We start from the raw sequence: 15,345 nt of genomic DNA, 5'->3' as shown, positions 1-15,345 counted from the left end.
CGGAGCACCCAGACATCGGAGCACCCAGACAACGGAGCACCCAGACATCGGAGCACCCAGACAACGGAGCACCCAGACATCGGAGCACCCAGACAATGGAGCACGTGGGCAACACAGCATTATTCAAGATTAAAGAGAGGCAAGATACCAAACCACAGAAGACAGAGCAACCTTAAAAGCACATTACTAGTTGGGCATGGTGGTGCATGTCTCTAATCTCAGTACTCAGGAGTCAGGAAGACTGCATTGAAGGCTAGCTTGGGCTACATAATTAGTGCCAGGCTAGCCAGGGCTACATAGCCATAGCATATCTCCAAAAAAACAAAAAAAGAAGCATATTACTGACAGAAAGAAGTCAATCTGGATAAGCAAAGCTATGGAGCTGGTGAAATGTTGCCAGGGGTTGGGGAGGGGTGTGGGTGGGAGGGGCAGGGATGACTTAGAGAGAGAACCACTGCACATGCCTTGTTGTGTGGGAACAGGACATTATGCATCTGTCCAAACCCACAGAGTGTCCACACCAAGGAGAGCCCCATGAACAGCAGACTCTGACACTTGGGGGAATCACTGCAGGCATACTGGTGTGATGCAAGGCCTGCTCAGGGGGTGATGGTGGTGGGAGGAGTTAGCAGGGGAAGAGGTCAGATGGGAAGTCTCTATCTTCATTTAATTGGGTTGTAAATTCAAAGTAGCTCTAAAAAAAAACAAAGTCTATGAAAATAAAATGAAAAGCTGGGCATGGTGGCACACACTGCAATCCTATACTTTTTTATATTTGGGTGGAAGCAGGAGAATCAGAAGTTCAAGGTCATCCTCTGCTCTATAGCAAGTTCCCAGCTAACCTAGGCTACAGGAAAGCCTGCCCCACAAAACCAAATATAAAAGTAACTTGCTGAGTAACTCTTCTGAAGCCCTCCTCCATTTGGAAGGCACAACCCAATGCCTGCCTTGAGCGACAGCTTACAAGTGAGGATGGCCCAGAATGTTCTGTTCTGGCCCTTGTTAGGGAGGGGAGCACAGAAGGCTATTGATTGGGGAAAAGTAACAAATACCATTTCTGAGAGCTAAGAAAACAGTGCTATCAAAAATTAGAGTTATCACTCAGGAAGCAGAGGTAGGTGGATCTCTGTGAGTTCAAGGCTGGCCTGGTCCACATAGTGAGTTCCAGGCTAGCTGGGGTTATAGGGAGACCCTGTCTCAAAAAACACAAACAAATAAAAAAAGAAATAGAAATTTAAGTTCAGTTCTATATATTCTTTCTTCTCCATAAAAGTAATTTTGGCTAGGCATGGTGGCACACTCCTTTAATCCCAGCACTCGGGAGGCAGAAGCAGGCGGATCTCTGTGAGTTCAAGGCCAGCCTGGTCTACATAGTCAGTTCCAGGACAGCTGGGGCTACGGGGTGACCCTGTCTCAAAAAGACCAAAAAAAAAGTAATTTTGACCTAAAAACTTGTTGGAGCACAAGAACAGATTGACATATGCTGGGAATTTAGCGTATAACAGCAACCATTAGAAGAGGGTTATACTGACATGCATGTATATTTTCTACCAAAGAAAACCCCAGAAGGAGGCAGAAGAGGGAAGCACAGCTGGAGGCAGAGTGGGGTACAGGGGGAAGGCACAGGATGCTGGGCTTCTGTTCATACTCTGTCCTCTGCTAGTTCATCTATTCGAAGAAATTTTTCAACTCTATAGCATATAATCAGAGGAGGGTTAAGGTCCCCCAGTGGGCCCAAGATTCCCCAAGCTCCAGAACCCACACTCAGAAGTTCAGGCTCACAGGGACACTCAGTCACCCACCTGGTTCTCCAGTCGCACCGGGCGTCACATTGACGAGTTTACCATACTTGTCCCCTCTTGAGCGCAGATCGAAGTAGACACTGCCTGTTCACACAGACAGCATGAGTTCAACCTTGCCCAACAGCAGCCGCATGTGTGCAAGCCTAACTAATGTCCAACAGTTACAAGTTCAACACAGAAGATGGTGCTTGGCTGCCATCTAGCCCCCCCCCGCCCCCTTTTTTTTTTGGTCTTTTTGAGACAGGGTTTCCCTGTAGCCCAAGCTGGCCTGGAACTCACTATGTAGACCAGGCTGGCCTTGAACTCACAGAGATCCGCCTGCCTCTGCCTCCCAAGTGCTGGGATTAAAGACATCTGCCACCATGCCCAGCCTAGCCATAATTTAAAACAACACCACCACATTTTCTGGATGCAACATGAACAGCAGGTGTAAAAGTGAAAACACAAGAGTTCTTTGCAAAATGTTGAGACAATTCTTTCTAATAGGGGGACAAAGAGTAGGGGTTGGAGAGATGGCTCAGCAGCTAACAGCACTTGCTCTTCCAGAGGACCTGAATTTGGTTCCCAGCACCCACTGTGGGTGGCTTATAATTGCCTCTAACTGCAGCTCCAAGGGACCCAACATCCTCTTCTGGCCTCTACAGACATCCATACATGTGACATTCACTCATACAGGTATGTACACATATACATAAATAAAAGTAACTTCAAAAATATTTTTTTAATGAACTGGACAGTTTTACAGACTCAGCACAACAAAGAACCTCACATCAACAGCAACAAAGCACCAAAACATTCTAACTGAGGTGTGCCCTGCATCTAAGCGTTATACCAGTGTCAACCAATGATCAGTATCAGCATTAACCCTACCTTTGGCTGTCGAATATGCATGACCATGAGCCATGATGCCCTTGATAAAAGAAATAATCTGAGGGATATTTTCGGTGACTCTCAAGTACACTGTGGGCGGGAGAACCTGGGAGGAAGCAGAGACATAACCACAGGTGGTTTTCAAGTTCACAGGGGTTGTGCACAGACTCAGCTTAACAAGGAGGCAGCCATCTTGAGTCATAACCACCATGATGCCCCAGTGACCCAGTCAGCTTTTCCCAGTTTCCCAATAAATTCTCAAGAGACAAGGCTACCAAAGGGAAACATGGAGTTTGACAGCCAGGAACGTGGCTCAATCTGTAGAAGTGTAAGATAAACCAGGGACAGTCTAGCAAAGGTAAATCACCTTGTCTCTTCCTTCCCTCCCTCCTTCCTTCCTTTGCTCCCTTCCTCCTACTCTCTGTCCCCTCCTTCAGAACAAACTGCAGGGACCCAGCTCATCTGGACCAGCTCCCTCCATTCACCAAGTCCACAGTCTGGACCAGCTCCCTCCATTCACCAAGTCCACAGTCTGGACCAACTCCCTCCATTCACCAAGTCCACAGTCTGGACCAGCTCCCTCCATTCACCAAGTCCACAGTCTGGACCAGCTCCCTCCATTCACCAAGTCCACAGTCTGGACCAGCTCCCTCCATTCACCAAGTCCACAGTCTGGACCAGCTCCCTCCATTCACCAAGTCCACAGTCTGGACCAGCTCCCTCCATTCACCAAGTCCACAGTCTGGACCAGCTCCCTCCATTCACCAAGTCCACAGTCTGGACCAGCTCCCTCCATTCACCAAGTCCACAGTCTGGACCAGCTCCCTCCATTCACCAAGTCCACAGTCTAGACCAGCTCCCTCCATTCACCAAGTCCACAGTCTGGACCAGCTCCCTCTATTCACCAAGTCCACTGTCTGGACCGGCTCCCTCTATTCACAAAGTCCACTGTCTGGACCAGCTCCCTCCATTCACCAAGTCCACAGTCTGGACCAGCTCCCTCCATTCACCAAGTCCACAGTCTGGACCAGCTCCCTCCATTCACCAAGTCCACTGTCTGGACCGGCTCCCTCTGTTCACCAAGTCCACAGTAGGGTGCACTCCACAGTCCAGATCTCTGTGCTGTACTTAGACCACAGGGCCTGTCCTCAGGTACTAGAATTGGGTTGTTCTTGGTCAGCCACCACTGCCCGTCACAGAAGAGTCAACCCCTTACCTTCAGGGCCGCCATGTCCTGCTTAAAATCTTCCTCATAAAGACTGGCGAGAGAAGCAGGTGACACATTCATCTGCAGAAGAGTCAGACAAGCACATTAGCATACCTGGATGGTCTCACGCAGACCCACCAAAGCAGACTCACGTTCCCAACCACCCCTGAGAAAGGATGGTAGCCATGTGCCCCCTGGGGTTCAGCCTCCAGAAGGGGCATTGATTTTAGGTGTTACACATACTCTAATAGCTCAAAAGGTATTTTGATTTCTACTGTATCTTTTCTTTAAAAAAAAAAAAAAAAAGTCCCTCCCCTTTCTAAAATGAGGGCATCAGCAATCTACCCTACACAATAATCAGTGTGAGTTCTATCTCACCCCTTAATCTACAGCAGGAAGAAAAGGTTATAATGCCTTATAGAGCTCTTCAAAAATAACAACACACTAATCAGGGATAGGGACTAATGGTCCTGGGGCTGGTCTTTGAGCTGGGCTCCTGAGGATGTGGGAGGCCACCACAGCAGTATATTTGGGGACATGGGTATTTGGTGCCTGTTGGATTCTCAGCGAAGGTGGGATCCAAAGCCAGTCTTTCCAGCAGACAGTCCACCGCAAGCAGAAGAGACACAAAGTTCTGACTCAGAAGCCTTTGCAATTATTCCATCAAGGATGGGGTAGGGGCCATGAGGCTCCACCCTTAACTGAGGAACTATTGGCAACTGATGGCCTTTCGGGGAGGGGAAGTCATTTTTCTTCAGGAGTGTGGCCACTGGTAGGCTGTCCATGCCCCTGCAGGTAGCACTCAGTTGGTTATAAACAAAAGAACAAAAGGACCTGAAGATAGAAGGAGCATGGGGGGGTGGGGGGGGGGGGGCGGGTGTTAGGATAGTTTTGATCAAGTTAATTTATATATGCATGAAATTATCAAAGAATAAATATTTTTTGAAAATATTTTATTTTTATGTGTATGAGTGTTATGCCTGTGTGTAGGTAAGTGCACCTGTGTCATGCAATGCCTGCAGAGGACAGAAGAGGCTTGTCAGATACCCTGGAACTGGAGTTATGGACAGTTGTTAGCTGCCATGTGGGTGCTGGGATTCAAACCCGGATCTTCTGCAAGAACAGTCTGTAATTTCAGCTCTAGGAGAGAAATCCAATGCCCTCTTCTGGCCTCCTCAGGAACTGCACACACATGGTGCACATACATACAGGCAAAACACACACATAAAATAAATATAAATAAGGCTGTGTGGTGGTGGCACACACCTTTAATCCTAGCACATGAGAGGCAGAGGCAGGTGAACTCTGTGAGTTCAAGGCCAGCTGGGGCTATAGGGAGACCCTGTCTCAAAAAGACCAAAAAATATAAATTAAAAAAAATCTCAAAATAAATGCAAGACTTCACGAACACCTTGCACAAGAATCCAAAATCCACCTATACTCAGCATTTATGTACCACCTATTGTGTGCTGGAACAAGTAATCCACATGTGACACTTGGCTAGCATTTATGCAGTACTTTCTGTGTGAACTGTCACCTGTCCTGCGCCAAGCATACTTATACACCCGTGAAATGTTTCCTTTTCATATCCCAGCACTCGGAAGGCAAATCTCTTAAGTTGGAGGCCAGCCTGGGCTACATAGTTTCAGGTCAGCTGGAGCTACAGGGAGACCTTAGCTCAAAAAACCAAAACAAAACAAAGAAAAAGAAAAAGAAGTTTTTGCTCTGGAGAATTAAGAAGTTTTTTCAAGCTTCTCAATGCCATGTTGGGGGCCAGGTGGCCACCCTCCTGCCCACTGCTTTAAAGTAGCAGTCACCCCAGAAACCACAACAAGAGGGTATTGACTGAAGATGTCTGGTGACCCAGGAACTGCCACCAGCTCTTTCCAACTCTGTGGACTTGGGCCCATCCCTAAGCCAGAACCTTCAGCCTCTGGTTCATCCAGTAACTCTTTAGACTGCTGGGAAGATGCAGTGTGTAGAGGTGAGACAGTTCCACAAAGAGAAAACATGCCAATATCACAGTGATGAGAGGGAGTTCACAGCACCTGGCACAGGTGCACACCCTTTCTCCAGGGACAGTCTAAGGACAAAGCAAATTTTTAGAACAGCAGTCAGTTACCATGTCTATCCAGGGAACAGAGACCAGAACCAAAGTCTGAGAATTCAGCATCTTTTTGCCACCTTGTAAGTTTCAAATACTGTGCAATTTGGGATGAAAAGACCCGCAATTTACTTTTATCTATTTCTAATTTTATTTTTTTGAAGACAATTCATGCCCAGAGGAATTCAAACAACCTTAAACAGCCCCAAGCTCGACTTCCCTTACAGAAATGCTGACTGGTTATCCAAGCATGCATGTGGCATGCATGGCTATGTCTAGTGAGCATGAGCGCAGGGTCCTTGTCTTTGTCTTGACTCCACAGAGGGGGCACATTCTATGCCCTGCTCTGCCTCCAGTTGCATTCCAGAGACGACACAGCACTGAGGGGATATGTGCTATGCCAGACTACCTGAGCCCCACTTCCCTGTCCTTCCTAGTGTATGCCTGCCTCAGCTATTGCAAACACCACTGCACACCCAGCCTTTCCCAGGACACCTCTGAGTAGATGTAAATGGCAACTGTACACAGTACTGACATCACCAGACTGCCTCCTGCAGAAGTGACTGACTGATGCCTGACCAGCTGCCCCAGAGGCCACTTCCCCTACCCTCCCCAGCACACGGGCACACTGCCAGACCTTGTCAACACAACACCTCAGTGCCTTCTGCTGTGATTTTTATCTTTCTTATTTTGAGTGAGTCAGAGAATCTTCTCATGTCTAGACCCTTTTTATTAAGTGGTCTGGAACTCCCCATTTTCTGTTGAGTTGTGGGTCTTTCTCTTACTGATTGGTAGGAAGTATTTTTACATGTTGTGCACATGTAACATGTTTACATGTTTTTGCACATTTCTACACATTTAACCATTTCTATTGAGTTTCATTCTTATTTTGATCTTATCTTTCATCTTTCTTTTTTAAATTTATTTTTATTTTATGTGTATGAGTTTTGCGTGCATGTAAGTACACCCATGTGTGGAATGCCTTGCCTAAGGAGGCCAAAAGAGGAAGATGGCCTCCTGCAACTGGAGTTACAGATAGTTGTTAGAGGCCATGTGGTTGCTAGGAACCAAACCAGGGTCCTCTACAAGAGCATCCAGTGCTTTTAACAGTGGAGCCATCTCGCCAGACCCTCATCTTTCATTAGTTCTCTTTTTTAATTTTTAGTATTTATTTACTGTGTATGTGTGTAGACATGCATGCAATGGTATACCTGTGGAAGTCAGGGGACAGCTTTGTGGAATCAGTTCTCTCTTCCACCACATGGGTCCCAGGGATCAAACTCAGATCATCAGGCTTGGCGATAAGCCCCTTTATCCATTGAGCCCTCTAGCCAACACTCTATTAGTTCTCATTCAGTAAATTATATCTTCTGATAAAAATTTAGAAAAAAATTAACCTTTACATCTGATATGCATCTCTTCTTAAAGATCTTTTTGTGTCCATGTGTATGTATGTGCCACAGCATGCACATAACACAGTATGCATGTGGAGGTCAGAGGACAACTTTCAGGAGTCAGTTGTCTCCTACTGTGGTATCCGGGGATAGAATTCAGGCTTGTGAGCAAGTGCTTTTACCTGCTGAGCCATCTTGCTGGCACTATAATACTCATCCCAATTTCTTTCTAACATGGTTATGCATAGCACAGAAAAAAACTTTGCTTATATTTTACAATCTTTTATATCTCTGAATCTTTCCATAAATGGCTTTTGTGAACGGAAACAAACTGAGAAGGCCTCCACAGGAGCCACAGAAGCATCCTGGGGTTTCTGCTAGGAATCTATAGCTCCATTCCTCTCCTGCTCTGCCTTTAGTTGGCTATGAGACACATGTCCAACTTGGGTTTGTGTTTTCTCCAGATGGCTACCCAACTGTCAACACTATTTACTGAGTAATTCAACTCCCATCCCAATGACTTCAAATGCCATCTTTTATCACAAAACAAATTCCCATTAACTGTATGTCTATTTTTGGACTCCCTAGTATTTTCCATTATTTGTTTATTCATGCTCCCTTATGAATGATTATCTGCTACAGTTTTCACAGGGACAGAAGGCAGATAGGGGTTATCTGGAAATGGGAAGTGGAAATGGGCAGAGAGAGGACGGAGGAAGGGACAGAGGATACTTTGGGGAGATAGTACAACCACTTTAATTCCCATCGAGCTATGCGCCTTGGAAACAACACATTCAACCTACTGTACATCAGTTCTTCCACAATAAACTCATTCAAAAATATAGTCATACATAGACACAAACACATAAACATGGGCATACACACATATGCACACATACAGAGGCACACACATATACAAACACACACATACATACACAGATGTATATATACACACACACACAGATATACACACACAGAGACACACATCTGTGGTGCTGTGAAACTCTCTGGGGAGATGTAAAGAGGCACAGAGCAGGCATCAACAGACCAAAGGAAAGACTCTATCTAAGTCCATCTTGGTGAACTAATGAGTTTATTGGGGCTCCTTACAGGAGCATGGGTGACTCAGCTATGCAACTGTGAAACCTGCTACATAACTTACTGTTAGCTACACCACCAAGGAATGCCATCCCAGCCAACTGTTCACCTGTTTCATAATCTCAGGGAGAGGAGAGGCATCGGGAGATGTGGGGACCTAAAGGCCCCGCCTTGCAGGGGTCCAAGAGGAAGTTACCCGGCACAGCCTGACTTGTTTTGAAAGTCTGACGGATACTTCCGCACTGCTGAGGAGTGCATGATCAGCCGGTGACCATCCTTAAGACAAACCCTCAGGGGGGAGGGGTATTTCCAGATGCCTTTATAAACTCTGTAACACCTGCAATAAATGAGTCCCTGCTTGACTAGGCTCCTCGTTGCGCCTGAGTGTTCCCGGTACTGGGGGTGGCATGGGCTGGCGAATGGCGTGCTTACTCATCCCCAATCATCACTGCATGGGGGTCGCTGGTTTGAACCCCCCGCAGGGAGAGGCTCTCATAAGACTTGGGGGCCTCCCCTGTCCCCCCAAGAGAGAATGTTAGTAGGATAGATCTTGTGAGGGTCTCATGCAGGCGAGCACAGCTGTTCTGATTCTAAGGGAATGGTCATGTACAGTCCAGCGGAAGCAAGCATACATACATACACACACACACACACACACACACACACACACAGAAATAGCATGCATATGTCTTTTATGTATAAACATAAAATTTTTTCTATAGCTTTTCAGGCATGTCTTAACATCTGGTAGGGCTACTCTATCCTCAATATTCTTTGAAAGTTAGAGTTGAATTAAATTCCTCTGCAGTTGGTCACATGGTACACGAGGAAAGAGCTGTTCTCACCCACCATCACACACAATATACAATGCAAGTCTTTAAAGGAGTCCAGTATTTGCTTCCGTGATTCTGGCTTGAATCACTGAACAGAGTATGATTTTTGTTGTTGTTGTTGTTGTTGATCTTTTTGAGACAGGGTCTACATGTAGCCCCAGCTGACCTGGAACTCGCTATGTAGACTAGGCTGGCCTTGAACTCACAGAGATCCGCCTGCCTCTGCCTCCCAACTGCTGGGAGTAAAGGTGTGTGCCACCATGCCTGGCTGATTTTTTTAAAGATAAAATGACATACAAATATATCAGACCTGTCAAAATTCTTACCCCAGTCCTGTTCAAATCTGTGGCTTTTATCCCTGGCAAACTAGAAAACTGTGTCAAAAATTAAAGTCAATGGGGCTGAAGAGATGGCTCAGCGGTTAAAAGCACTGGTTGCAGAGGACCTGGGTTCAGTTCCCAGCATCCCTATGGTGGCTACGTCTATAACTCCAGTTCCAGGGGATCTGACACCCTCTTCTGGCCCCCCTAGGCACTGCATGCACTGGTGCACATATACATGCAGGCAAAAATACTCATACACATAAAATAAAAATAAATAAAAATTTTTAAAAATTAAAGTCAAAGCCAGGCATGGTGGCGCATGCCTTTAATCCCAGCACTCGGGAGGCAGAGGCAGGCAGATCTCTGTGAGTTCAAGGCCTGGTCTTGAACAAAGCCTGGTCTACACAGTGAATTCCAGGACAGCTGGGGCTACAGGGAGACCCTGTCTCAAAAAGACAAAGTCAAGGGAACAATTCAGAAAGGTGTAATGTTGTGATCTAAAGTACTTTAAATGCAAGTCTTATAGTAGATAGCATGCAAAAATCTCAGCCCTCCTTAAAGAACTTGCATTAGAATCAACCCAGATGTCAACAGCTAGAAGGCAGAAAATGTAGTCCATCCATGCAAAGGAGTATTACTCAGCATGAAAAAGAGGGGGCTGGAGAGATGGCTCAGCGGTTAAGAGCTCTGGCTGCTCTTGCAGAGGACCTGGGTTCGATTCCCAGCACCCACATGGCAGCTAACAACCATCCATAACTCTAGTTCCAGGGGATCTGACACCCTCTTCTGATCTCTGCAGGCATTCCATGACATGGGTGTACTCACACACAAGCAGGCAATACACTTATATACACAAAAATAAAAATAATAAATAAGCCAGGCATGGTGGCGCAAGCCTTTAATCCCAGCACTTGGGAGGCAGAGGCAGGCAGAATCCATGAGTTCAAGGCCAGCCTGGTCTACATAATGAGTTCCAGGCCAGCTGAGGCGACTGGGAGACCCTGTCTCAAAAAAGAATGCCGCCCCCCCAAACAATTGGTAAGACAGCAAACTTTATTTTACGCCACTAAAAATGGTAAAAGGGGCTAGGGATGGAGCTTAGCTGGCAGAGTACTTGCCTAGCATTTACAGAGCCCTGGGTTCCAACCTCAGCACTGAAAAAATTAAGTGTAATGGTGCATACTTGTAACCCCAGCACTGAAGAGGTCGAAGCAGGAAGGTCTGGAGTTCAAGCTCAGGGCTGGGGAGATACCTCAGTGAGAAAAGTACTTGCCTGAGGACCGAGTTTGACACCCAGAACCAACATAGAAAAGTTGGGCATGGTAATAATTGTTTGTAATCTCAGTGCTGGGGAAGCAGGAACAGGTGGATCCCTGGGGCCCCCTGGTGAGCCAGGCTGGAACAGTTGGTGAGTTCCAGGCCAATGCGAGATTCTGTTTCATTAAAAAAGGGGGGGACAGCCGGGTATGGTGGCGCATGCCTTTAATCCCAGCACTCAGGAGGCAGAGGCAGGCAGATCTCTGTGAGTTCAAGGCCAGCCTGGTCTACATAGTGAGTTCCAGGACAGCTGGGGCTACAGGGAGACCCTGTCTCAAAAAGACAAAAAGAAAAAAAGGGGGGGGGGAACAGAGCCAAGGACAACACCCAAAGTTGCCTTCTGGCTTTTGCACACATAGGCACGCAAACAAACACACAAAAAAGTTCCAAGTCATCCTTGGTTACATGGCAAGGTCAAGGCCAGATTGGGAAGCACGAGACCATAGCTAAACATTAGTAAAAATAAAAATTAAAAAACTAGTCTTTTTGCTAAATACTGAATTAGATGTTTTTATAACTATAACTGTGTTTTTCTAAGATTTATTCTTATTTTTTAATATTTTATTATTTTTTATTTTATGTAATAAGAGTGTACTGCCTCCATGTGTGTAAGAGCACCATAGTGTACAATGCCAACGGAGGTCAGAAGAGGGCATTAGATCCCCTAGTACTGGAGTTACAAATGGTTGTAAGTCACCATTTGGTGCTAGGGATCAAACCTAGGTCCTCTGCAAACACAGTGCTCTTAACCACTGAGCCATCTCTCCAGTCCCTTATTCATATTTTTAAATTATGTATATGCATGTATATCTGTGCAGAGGTATGTACAGGTACCCACATGGCCAGAAGAGGGTGTCAGATCCCCTAGAGCTAGAGGTACAGGCAGTTGTCAGCCTGATGTGGGTGCTGGGAACAGAACTCAGGTCCTCCACAAGATCAAGAAGTGTTAACTACTTAGCCATCTTTCCAGCCCACGACTACAGTTTTAGATACATGATTTATTATATTGAAGTAAGACACTATCCTGAGGAAAAATGCTGGAAGATATACTTAAGATCACTGTGGATGTCTGAAACCACAGAGTACTGAGTCCTGTGTACCAATACATACCTATGATAAACTCATTTCTAAACTAGGCACAAAGAGATAACAATAATTGATGATAAAATACAAGAAATGAGACTAGGGTGTAGCTCAGTAGTAGAGCGCTTGCTCACTTTTAATATGCAAGTCCTTGGATACAATCCCCAGCAAAGCAAAAAAATGTAAGTAAAAATAGGACCAGCAAGATGCCTCAAAGGGTACAGGCACTTGCCACCAAAGCCTGATGCCTGAGTTCAGATCCCTGGGACCCACATAGTAGAAGGAGACAATCGAGTCCGACACACTGTCCTGTGACCTCCATATACACACTGTATTATGCATGTGCCTATGCACATACACACATACACAACAAATAAATGTAATAACAACAACATAACAACTACCACAGCTTCTCTGGCACGTGTAAATATCAACATTATCACTCTGGGGGCTTGAGGCCACACAAGATACCAGCAGCAACACTGTGATAGTGGGTCTGAGAACCTGGCCCTTGCCTAACTGAACGATGCTCAGACAGCACACACCACGTGCACAGCCAGAGCAGAGTGAGGATTCACATCCTAGGTGGACACAGCAACACACCATCACTGCTCAGAACAGCATGCAACTAAAACTGTAGAAATTACTTGTTTCTGGAATTTTCTCCTTCATATTTTTTACCTCAAATGACACTTTGGAAAGAGAAACTGAGGCTGAGAAAGGACAACTATAATCTATAACAGTAGCAAAACTGACGAAGAAAGAGGCTGGAAGGACAGCTCAGTGGTTAAGAACACAGCCTGTTCTAGCAGAGGACTCAGGTTTGGTTCCCAACACCTACATGGTGGCTAATAACCATCTATAACTCCAGTTCCAGGTAATTCCCAATGCCTTCTAACCTCCAAGGGTATTGCATGTGCATGGTGCACTTACATGGAGGCAAAAAACACACATAAATTTTTAAAATGAAAATAAAAAAATTTTAAATGTTAAATCATTTTAAAAATTAAAAAAAGAATGTATATGAGTGTTCTACCTGCATGAATATAAGTGCACCCACGTGTGCAATGCCTGCAGAGGCCAGGAGAGACTGTCAGATTCCCTGGAACGCGAGTTACAGATGGTTGTAAGCTGTCTGCCATATGGGTGCTGGGAACAGAACCCAGGTTCCCAGACTGAAATGGTGACAGAATAAACTTCACTTCCTGGTGATCAAGAAACAGACTGCAGCATTTGGGAAGCTGAGACAGGAGGATCTAGAGATAAACCTGGGTTACAAAGTGAGACTCTGTCTAACAATAAAACAGAAAAAGAAACATGGAAACAAGAGGCGTCAGAGCAGAAGTACAGAGGTGTCCAAGGTCCAGAGCCTGGGGCCCAACGCCTTGGTAGAGAACGGAGCAAGGTACTTCTAACAGAGGAGGACCCCAGACGGGTCAAAAGAGGGGACACCACCAGAGAGGGCTGCATCCCCACAATTCCATCCACTTATTCCTATACAGGGAAAATATTGATAACCTGCTGGTGTCTCCGTAAGGAGTTGCTCTCACTGGGCTACATAAGCATTATGTCTACTAGGAAAATACAAATCAGTGAAGCCACTTAGCCATCGGGTCACCAATCAAAGTAAAGCATCTATGCCTACCTCATTAGCTCTTTTGATTATTTTATCATCCACATCTGTGATGCTCATCGCCATGACCACATTGCATCCAAACACCTTGGTCAGAATCCTTCGGATGATATCAAATCTAACGTATGAGCTGAAAGGAAAACAAAAAGTGTTGAGCTGTCTTTGATGCACAAAATCATCACCTTGATTCATTTACTTTTAATTTAAAAATTATCTTATTTATGCCAGGCATGGTGGTGTGCACCTTTAATTCCAGCACTTGAGAGACAGAGGCAGGTGAATCTCTGTGAGACTGTGACCACCCTGGTCTACACAGCAAGTTACCACCCTCAGTAATGGTTAAGGACTAGCAACACGTCACAAGTCTGGTGCTGTGCCTAAGAGTACTTATAGACAGCACTTCCTGAAACTGCCATGAAGATTCCAAACCCTGGGCTATTGTCATGGAGTCTTCAAGAAAAAGATTCAGGACTCCAGCAAGAAAGTGATTGTACAAGGCCAAGGAGCTAAGGAATACTAGGAACCATACAGTTGATTCTGTTCCCTGGATCAGCCTCACAAACATCTAATTCCCACTGTTCCACACTACCTCCCTCAGAGTCCTGACCTGCGCAATGGGTACAAGAGCTCAGAACAGCTTCAAAGACCAAGTGAGACCAACTGTCTTTCTCACACTTCCCAGAAGGTAGTAATTACTCAGTACATTTCAGAACAAGGGAACACTTAACCCTTTCCAAAATGACCCCTTGAGGCGTCAAAGTTCAAATTCAGGAAACTCACCAGGCATGGCCAAGGTGTGCATGGTCGTACACAGTTGGTCCACAGCTGTACCTGGGAATATATGAAGATCCACCACATGACACATCTGCAAGAAAGGGCCCTAAATTCTCACTACCATCACACACAAACACACACACACACACACACACACACACACACACACAAACACACACACACTTTTTAGGTACTCCACGTCGCGGTTCCAGGACTGATTTGCTCCAACACCCCACAGTAGTGAAGCCCCAGTGCACGCGTCCGGTGCACATGCTCCAAGGCGACTGCCCAGAGCCAGCACCAGTACACCCGGGCGCAAGTCTTCCAGCTCCGCCCTGCGCACGCACCAGGAGACTGCGTCCGCGCGGGCCACGATCAGCGGGTCCTTCCTGCCCGTAAGGCTGTTGTGCACCCGCACGCCCGTGTCCTGGCCCTCCGGCTGCTGCCAGTCACGCCCACGCCCCGCGCACGCCGTTCGACCTGCCGGCCCGCGCCACCCAAGGCCCAGCGCGACCAGGAACAGCTGAGCGCCAGGCCTGAGCCCGCGCGTCCGCAGCATGTCAGCAGCGGAACGGAGTGAAAGCGCCGGGTGCTGGGACAGCAGGTCAAGCCCCGCCCACAAAGGGCCCGTCCCTCCCCCAGACCCCACCCAGGAAGACCCCACCCCTGCAATCGAGGCCCCGCCCCATTGTTTAGGCCACGCCCTATCCCGCCCACTTCCGGAAGAGGCTCCTCCAAAGGCTGGCTAGCGTGCGGCTGTAGCATTCCAGCCGCAGGCGCCTGGCCAGGCTGAGGAAGGTTAAACCAGCGGCCCTAGTGGGGCTGGGAGGTGGCAGAGAGAAGCGTGGCCTGCGCTCCCTTATTCTTATTATTGCAGGTCGTGTCGGGGAGTCTTTGGAGACACCTG

The 15,345-nt window shown here is 46.7% G+C and overlaps 1 protein-coding gene across 5 annotated transcripts in view; it reads right to left on the bottom strand.

Annotated features, from left to right (window-relative positions):
- Nucleotides 1-15,048, bottom strand: part of Cars2 (cysteinyl-tRNA synthetase 2, mitochondrial) — a 43,722-nt gene extending 28,674 nt beyond the window's left edge. For 4 of the 5 annotated variants that reach the window (XM_008855184.3, XM_008855182.3, XM_008855185.3 and 1 more), the window contains exons 1-6: nucleotides 14,786-15,048; nucleotides 14,445-14,495; nucleotides 13,677-13,794; nucleotides 3,889-3,960; nucleotides 2,673-2,778; nucleotides 1,803-1,886 (exon numbers count right to left, since the gene is read on the bottom strand). In XM_008855184.3, the coding sequence (XP_008853406.1) occupies nucleotides 1,803-1,886; nucleotides 2,673-2,778; nucleotides 3,889-3,960; nucleotides 13,677-13,794; nucleotides 14,445-14,495; nucleotides 14,786-14,997 (643 nt within the window). In that variant the 5' untranslated portion in view covers nucleotides 14,998-15,048. The other variant, XM_029557221.1, reaches the window with a different exon arrangement.
- Between the last annotated feature and the right edge of the window lie 297 nt (nucleotides 15,049-15,345).

This window comes from Nannospalax galili, unplaced genomic scaffold (genome assembly GCF_000622305.1).
Source record: "Nannospalax galili isolate Female #2095 unplaced genomic scaffold, S.galili_v1.0 scaffold267, whole genome shotgun sequence".
Lineage (NCBI taxonomy): Eukaryota > Metazoa > Chordata > Mammalia > Rodentia > Spalacidae > Nannospalax > Nannospalax galili.
Note: the sequence above shows the minus strand (reverse complement) of the source record. Positions and strands in the feature narration are given on the sequence as shown.